The sequence below is a fragment of the Podarcis muralis genome, chromosome 1, assembly GCF_964188315.1.
Source record: "Podarcis muralis chromosome 1, rPodMur119.hap1.1, whole genome shotgun sequence".
NCBI classification, from domain to species: domain Eukaryota; kingdom Metazoa; phylum Chordata; class Lepidosauria; order Squamata; family Lacertidae; genus Podarcis; species Podarcis muralis.
Genome location: NC_135655.1, coordinates 64,939,020 through 64,960,664, shown reverse-complemented (window position 1 = coordinate 64,960,664; position 21,645 = coordinate 64,939,020). Strand labels below are relative to the sequence as shown.

Sequence of the window (21,645 nt, the reverse complement as noted above, 5' to 3'; positions counted from 1 at the left end):
AACATTCACTCACCTGGATTCTGCATCTCCACAGAGCGAGGCATAATACTGTATTGGTTAGCTGATCAGTGTTCAGGATACTGTGTCAGGGAGTAGATTGGAGGAAATAGAACAGGAGCCCAGATTATTCATCTGGTCTTTCTCAGTAGTGAGCATGTGGATGGTGCTGGGCTAGAAGACAGAATAAGTTTTGAATGCTAGCGAATCTGAAAATTTGAGCGTCAGCTCTTATGACAGCGCCATGCATATGGATACAATTGTGCAGTAACATGCTTTTATAACGTACAAAGTTGTACAGAGGCTTAGCTATGGAAAAAGTTATGGCACAAGGATGGTGATACAATTTAACTTGAGAATATCTAACATGAACAGCTAAGTGAACATGATAAAAATTAATGATTGCTGCCAAATTCTACAAATAGTACTATGCCACAGCTAAAGAAACACAGAATCTTGGTGAATCCTCATGGCACATACCGATGACTAGATCTGAGCTTTCTCTTCTTACCTCTTCTGATATCCTGGGCCATTTTTGGTAAGTTTAATTAAACAGCTTCCCATCCAATAGCTATACTGTTACCTACCTCACAGGGTTGTTGTGAGGCTTAATTAAATGTTTTAGGTCCAATAATAGTGTGGAAATGTTACAAAGTACTATTCTGGGAATGTACTACACAAGGGACAACAACAACATAAATTGACAAAATATATCCCTTTGATTTAATTTTCCGGAACGAGCAGTTAAGTGGCAAAGGCTACAATTCTAAACACACCTACTAGATAAATTTGTTTTCTGCTATGTGAATGAACTGTAGTAAGCCTTCTAAAGCCATAAGGAAGAGATTTGCCCTGAAATTTGGCTGCTTAGTTTAAACAAAGGATAGCAACCCTGCAGGCCTACAGATGTTATGCTAAATTTGCATCATCCCGGAAGGTTGGCCATGTTGGCTGTGGCTGTTAACAGTTGGATGCTGCAACACCTGGAGGGCGACATATCCCCCACCCCTAGCTTATGCAAACCACATTGTGCTAGATTTTGATCTTGTGGAGAACTGTAGTTAAAAGTGGAAGTTTCAGGTATCCTTGCAGCCATGAAGGAAAGAGAGCAGGGAGTTCCTTGATCTGTTAACATAGTGGGGAACTATGGCTTCTGTTAACTGGGCCTGAGAGACTTCCTTCCAAATAAACAGAATTCAGTCGTGTGTTCAAGTTTAACGATTTTGATACTTAGAACTTCATGTTATCAAACACCATAAATAAAATAATAGAAAATAGGGAATTTACATTTTCATTCTCGAATAATGTCCCACACCACTGCAGTTTGTATTTTAAAAAAATCTAGCTTCATAATAATATGCTTGAGTGTTCCAGTATAGTACAGTTGTAGATAACTAAGAAGGAAGTTTTACTTAGGCATTTTAATCCTATTGCTGTAGCTGTATACAGGACCCAGAATGAGTTACAAATTATCAAATAATAAGCAACTTAGAATAAAAGCAAAAAAAGGAGCTAAGACCAAAACCCTAAACCAATTTAAAAAAATGTCTAAAAACATTCCTCAAGTCAAAACACATAGTTTTTTATGTGTACTACACAACATTCATTAAAAACAACTTTAATACATTATTATACATTCAAAGAAGGGGATGGGGAAGGAAAATGGAAACATGGGCTTCAACATGACCCACTGGGCTGTGTACTTCATGCAGACAATTCCATATACAAGTCCAAAATTTTGACAGTTGCCTGTTGAAGGTCACTTTTTCACACACTGAAAGAATTGAGAAAACAGAATATTTATAGTTAAAATTCAATGATCTCTCCACCACTGCCCAGCCCCCCGCAACAAAACAAAACCAGCCGGGATAAAGAGGTTTCCACACTTTTCCTTAAAAACGCCAGGAAAGCTGCTCAGTGTTAAGAAGCAGACTGTAGACTACGAAGGCTTATGAGGGAACAAATTCTCAGGGTCTTGTTTTCACATTGAAGTGGGATCATTGAGCTGCTTTTCATTAAACTAACGTTAAACAAGCATTAAGTAACAATGCAGTGTGTAATCCCCCCTCCAATTTGTCAAAGATTCATAAACAAAGCTCTTCTTAGGCTCCAAAAACTTAATATAAAATTTGATATGAAAATCGGCGCTTTTCTTTTTAAAAACTAGTATTGGAAATTTGAATTTCCATTATATTTGAGAATGTAACTCTAACATGTTGGCTTTGTTGCACTTTAGCATAGACTAAGAAGGATTTTTTCATAAGGTATAGAGGCCACAGAAAATGTAGGATTTCAGGATTATACATCTTTTTCTTATAGGATTTTTAAATCTATTTTGATACAAACATTCTGAAAGACATATTTAGAAATATATGGTTGAAAATATAATTGTTTGAGAATGTGCTTGGAGTTCTTTAATGTGAAATACCTACATATTACTAAAATTTCCTCTGAAATTAATCTGATGCTATTGCTACAGTTATGTAATACCCTACTACGGTAATTTTTTACAAAGTTGCATGTGGTTTTCTGTAAAGCAATTGTTTATACTAGACTTTGAAACACCTCATGAATCTCGTACCTTTTTAAAAAATGTACTTGTATACTGCTCCTTACCTGTTAATAAATATTAATTTCTATATGCTTGTTGTAGCTTTGCATCAGAAATCAGATGCAATTGTGTCTGTGATTTTTGGCCCATCATTTATTGTAGTACAAGTGTAAGAGTCAATGGAATTACCAGCAACTTAAACACAGAAGATGTTACTTTCTTGCCTTTGAAACACACTACAAAGCTGGGATTTCCCACGTATGTCATGAGTTTATATAATAAGTAATTCCAATAACCTGGTATACAAGGCAAAAAGAAGTTAGAATTTGAAATACGAGCTTTCTAGTATAGTGGCTGTACATGGTTTTAAAAAATCATCATTCTTTCTCTTGTGTGTGCTCACATACACTTGTATTTCCCCCCTAAATATTAGATTTTTGTAGGTAATGCAAGAGACTTATTCCTAAAGTCATTCGGGAACATTGGACATAAACAAGGCAAAACAATTATTTTCAATTATTTTTGGAGTACAGAATCATATTGAGTGACATCCAACCCCATCTTGGGTCAGGAAGGCGCTCTTCATCTCTCCTCCCTGCAGTCCTTAGTGTGCTTCCAAAATCTGCTCTGGAAGTTTGGGAGACCCTCTGGAGCAGATGTTTTTGGGAGTAATGGGCAGTTGCAGGAAGGTGGAAAGGGAAGCAAACAGGCTGACACAATAAGATGTCACATATATAATTCTTCTGGGTATCACCCATGGTAGAATTATTTTCACCAAGTACAAGAATGGCATGGTTTCCTTTTTGCTTATCATGGCTTATCATTTTGTTTCTTTTGTTTTGTCAGCTGTTGAATAACAAAGAGTTTTCAGATGTCAAAGAAAAAGCAAATTAAAAACTTACGATACAATAAAATAAAATTAGAAGCTTCTCCCCGGCCCGCTTCTCTAGGTATTTAAACTTGGAACAAAAATACTTGCAGAGGGGTCATATGATTTGCTAAAGGAGGCTGCTATTCACTTTCTTCTTCCTGAGCTATTTCAGAAGCCTAAGGCTGTTATTGAAGAACTTAGCTGCTAAATGTAATGTAAAATGTAATGTAAGCATGCTTGTGTGTGTCTCCATACAGTCTGCAAAGCACACTAAGGCTTATTTTCAGAATTTATGGTATTAAGTACACAATCTTAGTTCAGGAGCCTGCATTCTGTGTCATGTGTTAAATAACTAGAAAATATTTGGGAGGGGGTCAAGTTCTTTGGCTGCAGAAATGCAAAAAGTTCTATTTGCTATGCGCAGGATTGTGTACTTTATACCCTGCATGTAATAGTCAGATTCTGTCGAGGTAACAAGTTTTACTACATATACAAACTGAAATTACACACATTCACATTTTGCATAATTATTCAAGCTAGTCATGGGGAGGCAAAGGATCTGTGGAGTACAACACATTGTTCACTGGAAATCATACTTTGCCCTGGTCCAGCTTTCTGAGATGTCACTAAGCATGTTCACATATTTTCAATATGCAGGGGTTAGAATCTTTAGAAGTGGTGGTGGTAGGAATGGAGGTATAGAAAAATGGTCAAAATGCTAAATTTGGGACTTGCACACAGCTATGGAATGGACACAGTCCAGAAATACTTTTACTGGGGAGTATAATTGCATTTCATTTTCATGTTCTAAGCTTTAGGTTATGCCTTAAGTTCTCAAGTGCTGTTCATTGGGTTATACCCCTTAAGTAGTGGACTCAATTTAACCATGCTGCTGCACCCCGTTCTGCTATCTCTGGCCTAGACCATGTTTCTCAGCTTTGCTTGATTGCAGCTTCAACCCTTACATAAACTAGAGGTCTGGCAGTCCTTTTCACGAGCTGCTAACCTCTAAACTTGGTTACTGTAGTGTGGTGTAACTCTTGAAAAGCAGCTTGGAAACTTAGCTGGTTCAGAATATGCTAACTTTGCTTTAGTATGGAACTGCCTATAACCCAGGTACTTCCCTGTCTGAGTTATAGGGTTGCCAGTCTGTTGCCATGATCAGTTCAATGTGCCGGCCCTTAAATAGTCATATGAAGATACTTAGGGGAGTGTCTTCCATTGATTCCATTTGCAGTGAATTTAGAATTAAGATCAAGTGAAAAAGCATGATGGCAAAGCTATCCTCCAAATGTTTTCTTTAAAGAGAGAGTTCCATTATAAAAGGAAGACTTAAACAAGCTTAAAAGGGCAACAGAGGAGAGTTAAGATCTGCAAAATAAATGGGTGGACATAGAAAAAATGTTTTCCTAATGCTGTATCATTGACATACGATAGAGATGAGATGAATTCATATGTAACTAGCAGGTTCATGCATATTTAGAGATATGTTCCTTCCAGGTTAAAGGAAAATATACCTTGGAAACAATGAGACCATTGTTGTGAGCTCCTGTTTGGCCAAAGATGAAGCAAAATGCATAACTAATTAAAACCTTTAAACCCAAGTAATTAACTGCCTTCTCCTGAGATCTTGCAACATGCTCCCTTGCAAGAAAAAATACAATAGGTGCTACTGCAAGTAAGTAGTTGTAATTTTAAAAGATTGCCACGACAGACTGTTCAATTTGAACCCCCAGCTTGAGGGAAATAGTTTACAGTATATGAGATTGGACAATTGTGTTTTGTGCTGTTATTTAACATTCTTGCAAATGGTTATACCCATCATAACAAATTACCTTTATTAAGGTAATGCATGTTCACTCTGTGCAAATCTTTCAGCTTAGAATATGTGTATGTGATAGTTTTGTAGCAAGAAGTCATTTTGCCATAGTGTAGGAGATTCTGGGATGGACTGTTGGCCCATTATTATTGTATCCTCTGTGTTTCCCAGAAACATCTAGCTGGCCAATATTCAAAATTAAATATTTGAGTCCTTGGTCTGATCCAGCAAGGTAATTATTGCACAATTCATTTTTGGAAAATAATGGTTAGGCTATGAGGCAATTGGTAATGTGTTCTAATATTGGGCAGCCAAATGTTACAGCCAGCCAGCCCGCCCGCCCTTTTATCCTTCCCCTTTCCAGGGTGTTCTAACATTATAATATTTCCTAGCCTTCTCTAGGATTTCCTAAAAGTATTGGAAAATGTATGGATCTGGGCAACTGGGTTGAATCCCAGCATTGCATGAGCCAAGTTCTGCTTGTGCAAGTCCACTTCCCCTCCTTTCCTCCCCACCCTCAAATCTGCTCTGGAGGCTCACAACCTTCCAGAGCACATATTGGAGGTATACATGGGCAAGGAATGGAAGTTCTAAAGTACCTTTTAATGATAAACCTTTGAAATACTTAATGCTTGTTTGTTTGTTTGTTTGTTTGTTTGTTTGTTTGTTTGTTTTACTGTTCCAGTGCCCTTTTACATTCACAAAATGCATGTCTTGTCATGAAATACCAGTTAGAGCATAATTAAATTTCTTCCTTTCCTCCATATGTATATTTGATTGTGTATGCCTTATTTAGCTGTACGAAGTATACTTACTGTTGTGAATACGACTGAACTCTCCTTTCACAAAAATACAGAATAAAGAGGCATTTTTAAAAGAACAATTATTATTTTCTGTATCCACTCTTTTCACAGTAGTTCTTCATTGGCTTGAAATGAATCTTGTCTTCCAATCAAAACCCTCCCCTAATCCAAAAAGCTATTCTATAGACCCACACAATTCACTTTGTATGTGACAAGTGGAAATAGTCCACAACACGAAAGGGATGCTGTTAGCTCAAACAATGAACCAAGCCATAGAAAACAACCACACGTGTCTGTAATTACTCCCTTAGGGAAATTTATGTGAGAAGATGACCCCCCTCAACCCAATATTTCTGAAAACAAATACCCTGTCATTGGACTCCAATATAATATATCTTTGCAATAAACTTTGCCACTAAAGGTAGAGAGCTAAAAGCTAATAGCTAATATCTGGCATAATACCTAGTTAAAGGATGGGGCTGAAATTATAACTCATTTTTAATTTCACCTTTTGCACTGCTACTTCTTACATGTATGATACCTAAACACATAAATGAGAAGTGGCCTATTGGCTTTTCATTTAAACTTGCAGAGCTTTAAAAGCAATGTGAAAAATGAAAATTGAAAAGCTCTTCAGTTGTACATGGGGAAGGGAAACTAAACTTTCTTTTTCGTACACTTTGTTCTTAAGTGGCCTTTCATTTGGGCTCCAGCTTGCTTCATTTTATCCAGTGCCTTCAGATTTTCTGTCCCTTGAACACTCCTTACCAAAATAGTAGAATTGTTCTGAGTCCAAAGCGCCCCCCCCCCCATTTTTTTGTCTTTATCCTGTTTTCAGCTGCTGGTCATGTGATTCTATCCAGAGAGGAGCAAATGAAATTTCTCATCTTCCCATGCCACACAATTCATTTAGGGGCTTATAGCTGCACTTCTCCCTATGAGTTGCTTGTTATGGTGCAGAGTAGAAGTCTCCAGAAATAGTTAGGATATTGTTATTTTTTCTAAGTACAGATACAGTCATACCTCGGGTTACGAACGCTGCGGATTGCGCATTTCCAGGTTGTGGACCTCGCCGAACCCCGGAAGTACCGGAACAGGTTACTTCTGGGTTTCGGCACATGCGCAGACGTGCCGAATTGCATCGCGCGTGCGCAGACGCAGCACTTCAGGCTGCGAATGCTGTGGGTTGCGAACGTGCCTCCAGAACGGATCAAATTTGCAACGAGGTATGACTGTAGTAGCTTGTGAGTTTTGTTTACATAAACTATTTGTAAATAATTTGTCATTCGTAATTTTTTCTCTCCTGCCTCATCAGCTTAGACTTCTTTGCTCCAAGAACTTTGCCTTGGGCTGCTAGACCTGAACCTTAACACTTGATGACTACATAAGCAAGGAGGGTTTTTTCTGGGGGGAAAGGAGTTCTGGAGAGAAGAAATGGGAAAAGGTGTCATTTTTTCCCTATTCCTTTAATTTTATAGCATATATTCCATCCTCCTTTTCTTCTAGGATACTCAATATTAGCTGTATGCGTTCAAGGAGATCCATTTCTTCCTCCCTCCAATTTCCTTTCCTACCCCCCCCCCCCTCAGTTGATGACTAAACCATATACTGGCTCCATTACATCATTTTGTTTTTATTTGTAGGCTTGGCTGCTATCAACATCTATCATAGAACCTCAGAGGTGCTAGTCAGACCATTGTGTGTGTGTGTGTGTGTGTGTGTGTGTGTGTATGCATACTTTTATCTCTCTCTCTCTCTCTCTCTGTGTGTGTATTCACATGTAGAAAGTCCATGTAGCACCTTGTCCAGAGTATTTTCAAAATCTGAAAATAGGCTCCAAATAAATTACTTCAGATAAAGGTTGATGAGAGAGTGTGTGGATATATTTTCAGAAAAAGCTCTTGTCAGAAATGACTTTAATACCAAAGTAGTTTTTTGTTCAAATCCTTATTTTTTCTTTGTCAACCACCATTGCAAGTATTAGTGTTCTAAACTTAATATTATATGTAATCAAAATAATTGAATCCTTTTAACCACTTTCTAAAACAAGTTCCTTGTGTGGCATGGCTGGAAAGAGACTTCAAATATATTCATTTTTACATAAAATACAATAAAAAATAAACTTAATTACCGTATTTTTCGCACCATAGGACGCACCGGACAATAGGACGCACCTTGTTTTAGAGGGGGGAGAACAAGAAAAAAAAAATCTCTCCCTCTCTGCCCAGCGCCCCTTCAGCGAAGCGGCAGGAGGCGCTGCGCAGAGAGGGGGAGAATTTTCCCCCTCTTGTTTTCCCCCTCTAAAACAAGGTGCTGTTTAAGGTGCGTTCAGATGCCTTCAGGCGGCTACCTTGGAAGCCTGGAGAGCGAGAAGGGTTGGTGCGCACCGACCCCTCTCACTCTCCAGGCTTCAGGTTCCTTTCGACCTGCTCTTTGGGACTGGCGGGGGGAAGCCCACCACCAGCCCCAAAGAGCAGGTCGGGGAGCAGCGCAAAGGTGCGCCGCTATAGAGGCTCCTGCCGTAGGCGCATGTCACCTCTCCAGCCGGGAGAGGGTCGCGGGGGGCTTCTTTAGCCCCGCGCGCGCTCTCCCAGCTGGAGAGATGGCGCGCGGCTAAAGAGGCTGCTGCAATAGCCGCGCGTCACCTCTCCAGCCGGCAGAGGGTCGCGGGGCTATGCTGTCTTCGCTCCATAGGACGCACACACATTCCCCCTTCATTTTTGAAGGGGAAAAAGTGCGTCCTATGGTGCGAAAAATACGGTATAATAAGAAATTAGTTGGTCCAGATTTAGAAACAGTGGTCTGTGTTGGAGACATCAACCTTGTTTGGCCTGTGGGCACATTTGTATTTTTGAGCAAACGCCATAGGCACCCCTCTCTCCGGTTACTTCACACTCCTCTCCCTAGATTGGTTGTTCCCCCACCCCCAAAAGTCAGTGAAAGTGGCAACTTGAATGCACACTTTGCTTTTCCAGGGGATCTTTGTAAAAGTCCAGTGGAATTAATTTGAGCTTTGAAAAGCTCTTCTCATTATTTGAACTTACTACTTGCATTTTTAAAGAAGAAGGTAACTCTAAGAGACTTGTAAAAAATAAAACAGCATGAAAACAGTATAAAATTCAAACAGTAAAAGCCGAATATTATATTTACAGTGGTACCTTGAGTTACAAATGCCTCAGGTTACAAACGCTTCAGGTTACAAACTCCAGTAACCTGGAAGAGTTACCTCGAGTTGAGAACTTTGCCCCAGGATGAGAACGGAAATCATGTGCTGGCGACGCAGCAGCAGCAAGAGGCCCCATTAGTGAAAGAATGCCTCTAGTTACGAACAGTTTCAGGTTAAGAGCGGACCTCTGGAATGAATTAAGTTCGTAACTAGAGGTACCACGGTATAAGAGAGTAGGACTAACATATCTCACACAGAAAAGGCCACATATAATCAAAACCAAAGGCCTGAAAAGAGATAATCCCCTCCTCCGGCACCTAAAGATACATAATGATGGCACCAGGCATAGCTCCTTGGGGAAAGCATAAGTGGAGAACCATCACTGGAAAGGCCTGCTCTTGTTTTTACACCTCCTGTACCTTCCTTGGAGTGGGTATATGAAGAAGGACCAAGGGTATGGGTTGGTTTATGTTGCAAAGAGTCAGTCCTTGGAGTATTGGGATCCTGAGACACAAAAAGTCTGTATAGGTCAAAGCCAGCACCTTGAATTTTAGCCTGGAAATTAATTGGAAGTCAGTGTAGTTTGCCAGAATTGGAGCTGAAAGAGAAATGGGAGAGAAAGTAACCCTTCTAATGTCTTGTCAGTCTGTTTCTAATCAATTCCTTGGTTTCTCTCCCTGCTTCCTCAATATTACATTAAGAACTATTGTGTCCATAGAGTATTCTGTTTTTACTCTTTGCTACAAAAATTCTCCCTGTATACTTTTCTGCATTCCACATGAGCATAATCTTGGTTTTGGCCACATCTTCTCCCAACACAAACATTTGCATTTCATATAAATACATATACATTTTCTAAATTGTTTATCTATCGCTTGTCTCACTTGTAGAAAAAAGTGCCTGCTAAATTTTTCTCCTGATTGCCTTTGGAATTTCAACTCTTCCGGTTTTTTAAAACTCTGAGCCAGTCAGGTTTCTTTCTTTTTCTAGTCTCCTTCCCATCAATTTCTGCTTGTATATTTGAATTTACAACATTTTCTCTAACATGAAAAAAATATCTTTTGGGTATCATGTCAGTTGTCTTTATTTAATCCATAATGTTTATCAATCTCCCCATCCATTCAATGATAATATTAAAAAAATTCCCTGAGGAAGGTTTGTGTGTTGCCTTTAAAATCTCTGGTTAATCTGCAGTAAATCTATCAAATATTAAAACCATCTGGGATTCTTGACTCCACGTTGTCCACAGACTTTTCGAAGAGCATTCAAGGGTGGACCAAGATTGGCCCATGAGCTTGGAGGTTTCCCCCACCCCTGTTCTGTACATTTGGTCATTTTAATGCTTTCCATCAGTTTGCCCCGGAGTGACCAACATTAAGCTAATTGGCCTATAATTCTTCCTTGTCCCTGCTTTTCTTTTTCTTTTTTTAAAAAAGATGTTTATTGTTAGTATTGCTAATAATTGGTCTCCGTATTTGAGGACTAGAAACTGCTCGATCTTGGCAGCAATTTATTTTGGTTAGATGATCAGCAATTCCACATTTGGATTCTTTTAAGAATTCTTGGCGTAGAACTTCATTTCTTGCCATCACATTCCTCAGTTCTTTAGACAAACAGCTATCTGCCCAACATGTTCTGTAGCGAAAGTAGATGCAAATAATTCATTCAGTTTCTCTGCAGTCGTCTTTTCCTCCTTTAGTACATGCTCGGCCCACGTTTCTTCAGCCCTATTATCGCAGCTGGTAAAACTAGATTAGCAGGCTTTTGAAACAATACAAAATCTGCTTAATGGAGTGAAAGTGGGATGTGTGTATTTGTTATTCTATAAACTTGACTTCAGTAAATTTTACCTGGGTGGTTTGCAAGATTATAAAAACAAATCAATGATAAAAGCAAAATAATAAGAACAATAATAATTATTATTAATAAAGTAATAATAAAATGGCATAAGCAGCAAATTCATCTTTTACACTGCATTCACATGGGGGGAGGAAAGTTGTTTTTTTCTCCTCTTAATGTTTTGAACTTAAAGCAGGTTGCAGTAAGAAGTGTGGACAGAAGAGAGGGCAACAATATAAGATATATATGATATCTTTATTGTCATTGTCCCTTGCAGAACAATGAAATTGAAAAACTACATAAAACATTCAAAAACCCCTAAAAACTCTGAACCCCATTTTAAAATACACTATACTATAAAGACCCCTTATGCTGCGTTTAGAACCAGAATTGCATTTGCGTAGAAACTGTTTCTCAGGCGGCTAGTCCTGGCCTTTATAACCCTATACCTTCTTCCAGAAGGCAGAAGCTGAAAGAGATAATTTCCGGGGTGCGTACTATCCTGCGCTATCTCTAACAGAGTTATAAAGAGGAGATTTTACAGACTTGGGACAGTGGTATAGCATAAGGCACAGGAATTGTAATGGCAGGGGAGAGATCTGATATTTGATGAAAACTACAGCAGAAAAGTAATGTGCATGAGGAAGAATCCACAAACAGGTGTAGCCTAGTTCAGAAGGGTAGATAAAGTTAAATATAAGAACAATAAACTTGGAATTTGTGTGGAGCGTGTACCCAGAAGAGAAGGAGAAGGCCAGAAATGGGAGAAGGGAAGGCTAGCTCGGAAAGGGATCTAGCCATCAAAATAATACTATTTTCAGAAGCCAGGTGGTTTAACTTGTTTTGCATAATGCCCAAATGTGAAGTTGCTTTAGTTCAGGAGTACAGCTGTACTTTGAAATGGGGAGAGAAATTCAGCATAGTGCTATGGCAATCCTGTCAGCCCAAGATTTTCAGCTTGCAGATGGAACATCCACCCTCCCCCTTTCCCCCTGTACGCTGTTCTGGAGATTCGCCCAATTCTTCCCCTCCTCCCCTGCAAATTTCAGGGCACACAGGAAGAAGAGAAAGAGAAAAAAGCCCGTTGTGCTGGTCGAAGTCTTTGCACAGAATTTTGCTGATGGGACTAGTTAGTTGAATCCCAGCCACATTGAAAAGAGGACATTACATTTAAAACACTTGCAGGAAATGGAGACTGCAATTTTGCAAAGTTCTATATTGTATGTCCAACTGAAAATCAGTGGGACATAACCAACTGTGCATATGTGTAATATTTCAGGGAAGAAGCAGGACCCAAAGAACTGCTTACAGGTGAGTGCAAGGGTTTGCACACACTGGTGGATATATATTTTTAAGAGTACTCCCACTCCCCCAAGTGGCAAATTACAAATTGCTTTGGGAAGGCCCCTTGGTACTTAAAACTCATTCACCATGGAGCATGCAGGCTGCTGTTTTCAGAAAGCATATGCACAAAGCGCATTAGCTACAGAGAATTAGTTGCATGGTTTGTTAGTCTGGCCAAACTCTATTGCAGGGGTCAGCAACCTTTTTCAGCCGTTGCCGGACTATATTTTGAAAAAATAAATGAACGAATTCCTATGCCCCATAAATAACCCAGAGACGCATTTTAAATAAAAGCACACATTCCACTCTTGTAAAAACACCAGGCAGGCCCCACATATAACCCAGAGATGCATTTTAAATAAAAGGACACATTCTACTCATGTAAAAACACGCTGATTCCCGGACCATCTGCAGGCCGGATTGAGAAGGTGATTGGGCCACATCCGGCCCCTGGGCCTTAGGTTGCCTACCCCTGCTGTATTGCTTTTCTGAATAGCCAAGTCGATAGAGGCAAATATTTATTTGTGCAAAAGCAGAAATGTGATTTTTAAAAGATAAGGTTTTTAGAAGTCAATGAAATTTCAACAGCATAACTTTTTAAAGTGCAAACACAAAAAAGCTTTTTAACTCATTTTGTTTTTATAGTATTAAGTAATTATTCCTCAAATAGAGAGGGGGGTGTCCTGCTGTAGGACTTAGAAACTAAGAAGACACAAGGGAAAGGGATTGCAGGGACAAGGTACAGGAGGAAAAGCACTTCTTCAAGGCCAATGCAAAGTGGTGAGCAGCAAGCATTTATTTCCATTGTGTTTATTTGGCTGTAGTAAAAGCTCAAGAGTGGTTTCCAAAAATAATACATTTCATAGTTCTGTAAAAGCCCCACACCCATAGCAGCTTGAGGATGATGATGATGATGATATAATAAAAAATTACACTCCACCCATCAGACTGGAGTGCTCCAGACTGGGTGGCTTCCAACATAATATAAAAACAGTGAGACATCAAACATTAACAATTCCTGCTACATGACTGCCTTCAGATGTCTTCAGAAAGTTGTGTAATTGTTTATCAGTTTGACATCTGATGGGAGGATGCTCTACGGAGTGGACACAACTACCAAGAAGGCCCTCTTCCTGGTTCCCTGTAACTTCTCGCAGTGAGGGAGCTGCTAGAAGGCCCTCGGAACTGGACCTCGGTGTCTGAGCCGAACGATGGGGGTGGAGATTCTCCTTCAGATATAAAAGTTTGATAGAAGACTGGGGAGTGGGAGCAGTGAATTTCTGATAAAAGTCCAGAATCCTTAATATACAAATGAAAGTTGGGTGGGGTTTAGTCCCTATGTCCTATGACGTTTTTTGGAAAAGGTAGAAACCTAGTTCTATTGGTGCTTTCAAATGGAGAAAGGATCATTTTCAGTATACAGAAAGGCATCCAAAAGGGGAAAGGATTGGGGAGGGTGTATGGGGAAATGTGATACAGACCCCTAAAGTGTAAATTGATCATTACTTCTTCTGACCCAGTAATAAAATAGGCTGTATATGTGAAGCTGTTTACCAAGCTTCATTGCTGTGCTTAAAGCTGCTTCATTTCCAAGCATGTTGAAGGCTTCTGTTTCCTTTGGTTTAATATCTGCTTGTCTTCCTAAGATTTTCCTGATTGAATACCCCCTTTGTGTACCTCTGAATTCTAGGGTATGTCTTCACCTGGGAGAGGTATTCTATACCAATAGCAAGCTCTAAATACACACACTGAGAGCCACAATAGACTTCTGTTTCTACTGAACTTGTTCTCTCCCTGACTCCCAACATCTCACTTCTCCATCTGCTTTTGGTCCTTCTCTCAAAAGCGTTTTGAATCTTCTTTGATCTCTTTGTGAAAGATATAGAGCATGTTTGCGTCTTTTGCTCCTGTGCCCCAAAGACAAATTTCTACTGAATTTCTGTTCACCTTGAACTGCTTGTAGCTATAGCACTTCACAAATAATAGCATATATCTAATCAGCACACTACCTGCCTGGTGCCCGGATATGTTGATTTCTACCATATTCTTAACATACCCTCTAAAAATGTGTTTTGCCTATGTGAGGTGCATTGTTAACCACTACAGGTAGGTAGTAACCTCATCCTTTTGCCCATTTCATAAGAGAAACAAAACTAATATAAAAGAACAAATGTTCAGTGTGCCTTTCAATGTTTGCTCAAATTATTGTCTCTCTGTGTTGAATTAGTGGAACCTTTGACCAGTGTTGACAGATGGGTTCCAAGCTTCTCATTTAGAAGACATTTCTGATCTTCCATGCCATGGCTAACACATGGCTCATCCACACATCCCAAGTAATTTTGAGTAGTCCAGAAAAGTCACCAATAACCTGGCTGCAGTTTTAAAAAAGTAAATGGGTGGTGCTGTTCTCTCCCCCCCCCCAATTGCGGAGAAAGGTGGCACCTCTATCTTTTTACTAAAGGGCCCCTTCTGCCCCCTGGGATGGCACTGTTCTTAAAAGGTTGTCGCCATTGTTAGGTCTTAGAAGGCTAGAAAACAGGAAGAAGACCTAACAGTGGTGTCACACCAAAGAAGGGGCCTTTCTCCAATGGCAAGAAGAGGCAGGAAAGTGCTGGGGCAGGGAGAGCAAGAGCACTGCTAAGTGAATGTGTGTTTTTGTCTGCTGCTGAGTCCACCCTTCCCCTGCTCTGTGTGCACCTGTGTGCAGGCTGTCTATCTCCTGTTGAGTGGATGAATATGTAAGTGGCATGCCTGCCTTCCCTGGCTGCTGAGGGTACGTATATGTGCCTCTGAATCGGGCTTGGGTTGGCAGCCCCCTAGTCTTCTGCTGAATTACCACAGGAGGACTAAACACATGTAACAATTTCCCCACCAGTCTGTAAACCTGCATATACATCACACATGCAGAGCCTAAGCATAAATAGCTTTTATGTTGGTAAACAGTTTTACTTGTGCTGAACTCACATAGTTTGGAATACAACTACACAGTTCCCTCAAAATAAATAGCATGTCATTCTTGGTGTCATTTTGCTTTTTGTTGCATTTAGAGTTTACAAACAAATCTTGGTTAATTTTTACATTTCCACAAGGGTCAAAGTAGGTTTTAAAACTCTAGGTGTGTAAAACTTACCCTTCACTTTTCTCCCTTGGCCAGTATTCCTGACTGGGTTATCGCCAGCCTATAACTCCTTAAATGGCAGACTATTTTTTGGATGCTTTTGAAAATGAGTATCTATAAGAAGCTCAGACCCTCTAAATTATAATATTGCTTACAGTGAGTGCTAAATTGCCTGAAAACAGAGTCTTGTGTGGGAAATCTTCAGATCATAACGATAAGCATTCTCTCCCCCCCTCTCGTCAAGCCTCTCTCTTACTGTTTGAGATGACTATTGCCATCAGACTAAAGTCCTTAAATGGTCTTCCCAATATACATTATTCTTTAGATAATCATTCTCTTGTTTCCTGAAAGGGACACATTCTGCTGTGAAATTTATACAGATTCATACACTAATCTCCGTCATCCTTTTCGATTGACTAGTTCGTAAGATGACGTTGGATTCTATTTGTAGTGACAGAATTCTTAAATTTATGCCTGCACAATGTGGTGTTGAACACTGCCAAAGGAAGAGAAGACCTAGAAAGTTAACTGGCCTGGCTCCAAAAAACGGCTCCAGCAAAAATAGAGAATGCCAGAAAATAACAGTCAGCCACTTCAAAAATGTCCAAATTTACATGATGTCAAGCTCTTGAGTTGGGACACCTTTAAGATAAGTGTTCCATGCAAACAGAGAGATTGAAGTTGATGCTGTTCTCAGGTAGATAGAAGGGCAAGCCATCTGACTATATCGCAATTCTGTAGACTTGATTTTTAAAAATGGATGGAGTTTCCATTATAGAATTAATCTCCATGGTTCAGTAAAAGAAAAAGAAAAGGTTGTTGTGTTTTTTGTTTTTTGCTTGTTTTGGATGCTGCAAAGAAAATGACGTTTGCATTAAAACTGAAGAGATAACATGCACAGTTTGGAAGGAAATCCAAGTCAAGATGCTATGTAGGTGAAGTTATAGTAAGAAAACCATGTTCTTATTACGGAAAAGTGTCCTAAATTGGCAGGATGAATAGAAGGTTGCATTAAGAAACAAGGAAAACTTAAAAGATCACACAGAAATACAGTATTGGCAATGAAAATGCTTCTGAGAAGACTTTTCCAAAACAGCCAAACCGTAACTTATAACCATTACTCTACCATAATGTAGAGAATGCAGAATAACAGTTGTTTGCCAAGTTCATAAACAAGTGTGCTATGTTAGTTGCATAATTTTTTGGTGGTTTTTCTTTTTAAAACTTGCAGTAGAGAAAATTATTGGTTTTCATTAACTCTCCATAAAGTACTTAGAAACTTGTCATAACTTTATCCTCCTACTATCCTATCTCTGTCTACTAATCATTGTTCCTTTGATAATAAGTCTATTATTCCCTGAAAGGGACACATTTTACTGTGAAATTTATGCAGATTCTCATACCAACCTATTCCCAGCTACTGAAAGACATCCAAAATTATCTGGGAGTATAGTCAGTCTAATGCTGTCCTGGATTATTTAAGACTTGACAGTAATCAGCTTGAATTGTGATTGTGCCCAAAAAGAGTAGTTCAGACACTGGAGCATTGGTGAAATGTGCTCTCGATTATCTTTCCCACACTTGAAAGCGGGCCAGAATCGTCATACACACATTGAAGAAGATAAGGAACAAAATAGGATCCTACAGTGACCATTGCAAGTGGGTTGACAGTTTTTAGTTTCTTGGTTCTTATTGAGAGGAATGAAAGAACCACTCTGCCAAATCATGGCTTGTAGCCAGCACTCTAGCCAGGCCAAATGAAGTCTCAAACTCAAGTGGCATTCATCAGTCAAATTTCAGATGGTTCTTGTCATACAGCCAAGTACATATTTTTTTACACTGTGCATGGGTGAAGAGACATCAGAGTGCTGATGTTCTTGATTTTGTACTTGAGCTGCAACTCCCAAATGAATATCAATATTACAGAAAGCTGAAAACTGCTAAGAATGAAGACATCCTGGGTCAATTAAACCATTCATCACTAAAAACAATTCAGCTGGCTTTGGAGAAGCAACAGCAATTGGGAAGGAGTTGCTGTTATCACAGCTAGTGTTATAGAGATTATTGTGCAGAGTTCTGTGCTCTTTGGTATGAATTGAGACTCAGTGGTACTCTTACTCCCATTTTCTGGCTCCAGCTCTGCGAAAATTCTAATCAGAAAATGGTGGGGAAGGACACATAGCAAAAATCATGTCAGTGGCTAATAAGCCAACTTCCTATATTGGTAGCCAATTAGGCTATTGACTGAATAGCTTTCAAAGTGGATGAGTATGTCTTCAAAGCTTTATGGGATCCTTTTGGGTTCACGAGCGCTGAGGGATTGATAGTCTTAACAAGGACAGAAAATCTATTTAGTCTATTGCCTTTGTTAGCTAAACATAGTTGGAAGTACATTGCTTTGGAAGTACTGCATCCAGTGATCTAGTGGGTTTCAAATTGCAAAGCAGTACCATGGCGAAGTTGTGGAAGACCAATAAGACTTGTGGGATTTCGTAGGTGCTAGTGAGAAAGAACCATCTCCCTCATCTGTTCAGTGGAACACAACCTTTTTGGATACTCCCCTGTCTCTTCTTATCTGTTCACTGGAAAACAAAACTGCTTATTCAGACTATCATATATCAGTCTTAAATATTCTGCTAGAAATTTATTTACATCAGCCCCCTCCCTTTCCCCCACTATGGAACTCGCCATACATGGGTTCCTACATCGTCTCCTCCTCAAGATGCTGACCAGAAGCAAACAGACTTGGCTTGAGTGAGGTTTCTGCATCATGCGCCTTCAGGTCATTGTTTTCTGACAGGGCTAGAAAGATACTCTTAAAAGGCCAAGTGCAAGCTCAGCTCTTCAGGTGGTAAAACAGTGGCCATGTTCACAGACTAGCAACAGTGCTGTGTGTTTCCTTATAGTGATGCTCTGTGCGGAACCTCCAGGTAGCACGAATGCTGGGAAAGCCAGTTTACATGGTTTTGATTTTCTGCATGGAACAACTGATACACTAGTAATACATAAGTATATTTGTGTTCTTACTCTCTTAGCCTGTGAACCAAAATGTCCTGCCATCCCAACTATCCTTCGTAAGCTGCAAGCAAGATTTTCATCAAGGATTAACTTTAAACCTTTTATTATTCCATAAAATTCATATGCCACTTGATGGTTAAAACACCTCAAAGCAGTTTCCAAAACTTCCGTTTCAAAGTTTTTTACAGATGAAGCAGAGAAAGAGCCTAACTTTTTGACATAAGCAAACAGCACAGCACAGCCAGTGGCTAACCTCTGACAAACGGTTGCAGTTGTCTTAAAATTTATGATTGCTGATTTTACCACCATATTGTTACTCTGCCACTTTTTTTGCTTGTCCAATAGGCCTGTTCTTCGTGGCCAACTGATTTCAAACTGTAAATATGACTAGATTTTCAAGAGCTTCATAGAATGCAGGTCTGCTGTTCAAAGGAAGAAGCCAAATTGTACTGGGCATATCCAAGTCTTATGGATCCTGACTTTCAGTAACACGTTAATATTTGAAAACAAAATATAGAGGCTCAATTCACCCATTTATGTAGCAGCCACTCAATGGGAAGTCAAAGCAATCCCAGCTATGTGGCAGGTGTACTTTTATGATATACACATTCACTGTATTCACAACTTACATTATTGGATTGCATTGCATTTTTTTTTAAAAAAAGATTGCACGTAGTCCTAAAGAAGTCATCTTTAATACGTCTCAGAGGCTGTTGTTGGAAGAAATGCTATATTTCCCTCAAATTTTCTGTGTATCAAAATAGACTCTCTCTGCATGTAGCCTGAAATTGATTTCCATTGATAAACTCAATGAATCTGATTGAGTGTGAATTGTCAAAAGGTGTCTAAAACTAGATCTAATAATTTATCAGAATTGCAGTTAGTTTGGAAAAAAATGCAATCAAATTTCTGAACTATTTTTTTTTTAGAATAAGGTTTTTCCCCAGAACAGATGCTTAAATGCCTGTGCCAAGAATGGATTCAGGCCACAAGGTGAACACAGTTTACATACTATCCTTATTTATTCTAGTATCAACATGAGCCTAAAGAAGAGGAACACTAGAACATTCGTTCAGCTTTTCTTGAGATGTATGCATTGTAATTGGTTCTGCGAGGCTGCTATCTTTTGCATCCTGATCTATGGGACTTGTTTCTCAATATACACATATAGACTTGCACAGGAAAACCTTGCATATTTTGAATACGTTTCAAGCAGGTCACATGGAAATACCTGCACTTATAATTAATAATATTATCCCTGGATGCAAATCATACCTGAAATGTATTTGAATTTTCTTTCTGTGGATTGACACTGCTTTCAATTTTTTCTCTGGCTGTGTTGATCATTATTAATTTATCATATTTATTTTATCGGGGCTTTTCTGTAGTACTTTGTTTCCTAGCCTGGATTAATATTAGTAAGCAATAAGAATAATTAAGAAGGTAACTCAGACTACGAGCAGGGAGCAAAGTTGGTTACATCTAGATCCACAAGTTTACCTTTAATTATAGCGTTTCATTTTTACATAAAGCAGCTTTTTAGTTGCTTCAGATACACAGTTGCTAATTCATTTTCTTTTCAAGGATCCAAATAAAACTTTCCTGACATGTTAAAATAAAATAAAATAAAAAGTATCCAAATCTCTGACGGAGGATTTTCTCTCTCCACCTTCTTCCCTAACCACTGTCATTCCACTGAAATTTGCCATGATCTCTTTAGTAATTCTTTGTTTCCTGAGATGGCAGACTTTCTATCCCAATACCTTCCTAAATATAAATAATATGTTCTTGTTTCTTACTTTTTGTGCTTCTTACTTTTCGCCACATTGACTTCTGCTCTGGGCAGCTTCAGGAACAATATGGGAGGTGGGAGGTGACAGTGCGGGAAGGAGGTACAGTATATATATTTTACAAAGCCCCAATGTGTAAGCAGAAAATGGTACAGCCATTTGAGTCCTGACCTATTTAGCTAAATATTAGAAGCCATGTCTGGCAAATCTAGCCTCAAATACATTTTTGTAGTAACAAAGAGATGGAACCAATATAATGTTGAACAAAAGGAACCTGCATCTTCTCTTTGTTAACAATGATCTATAGACTCGGTGCTAAGATACTGGTTAGTTTGTAATCAAACTCCTGCTGCCTTTAAGTTTTACAGAATAGCTTTAATAACATGGGGAGGGGGGTGTTGTTAGCAAAACAACACCTCTGTCTTCAGGGCTTAAAATAAGGTATCTAAACTAGTCAGTGAACTTTAGTCTCATATTTCTCAAACAGTAGCTTCCCATGCCTCCTGGCAGACTCTTTTAGGAGCTGAAAAGAATTTCAAAAGCAGCTTGTAATACAGGTTTTACTGTTTGGGGGTGGGGCCAAAAATCCACAAGGCAGCTGCTAGCCATTGCAAGACAGAACTGTCCTGGTCCTGTTTCTTGTTCCCAGAATCTGATAATTAGAAGACAGATAAGATGGTTCAGTTTAGTTATCATGACATTGGTAGGTGCATCCTTCATTCTTTTTTCATAAGCTGTCTGAAGTCTATCACTAACTCTAGTGATGTATTAAAAAATGAACACTAAAAAAAAAAAAAGGCTACATTTGGTTGTTCTACATTGGCTGTAATATGCAGAAATCTTTTCTCCCACACACAAAGCTTTTTAACGGTGAGCCATGATTAAATTAGGAAGTGTTCAGTGGAGCAAGCCAAGTTAAAAATTGGTTTATGATCCTGGTTTGTTCCAAAGCTGGTAACCATAGTTTCCTGTTTGGGATGAAATGGGAAGCAGTGGCTGAAGACTTCTTGATTTAATCATGGCTCACTGTAAAAGGATTGCACGTACAGGCAGAAATCTCAATCATCCAAACCAGGTCATTGTGCCACAAGTATTTTTAAACAGTGGAATGACACAGATTTCTTATTCCACTGTTTGCAACAAGATATGAGAAAGTGGAAATAGAAAAGTTTTCATATATAATGACATAAAAGCTGACATGTTTATAAAGACCAAAGGAATTCAATAGTAAAAATAGCATACCCTCATTTATGCTTCAACTAAATATTAGTGTAATATATGTTCATAAGAAATACATTTGTACTGGCCTCAGCTATGGTTGTAAAATGA

General features: G+C 39.0%; 1 protein-coding gene across 2 annotated transcripts in view; it reads left to right on the top strand.

Annotated features, from left to right (window-relative positions):
• The window catches only part of CSTF3 (cleavage stimulation factor subunit 3), a 54,488-nt gene that overhangs the window by 12,555 nt on the left and 20,288 nt on the right, over positions 1–21,645 (top strand). The window contains exon 1 of one of the 2 annotated variants that reach the window (XM_028730422.2): positions 11,674–12,357. The exons of the other annotated variant lie outside the window; for it this stretch is intronic. Within the exon in view, the coding sequence (XP_028586255.1) occupies positions 12,310–12,357 (48 nt within the window). The 5' untranslated portion in view covers positions 11,674–12,309. Of the gene's footprint in view, positions 1–11,673; positions 12,358–21,645 lie in introns of those variants that run through there. 2 annotated transcript variants of the gene reach the window in all.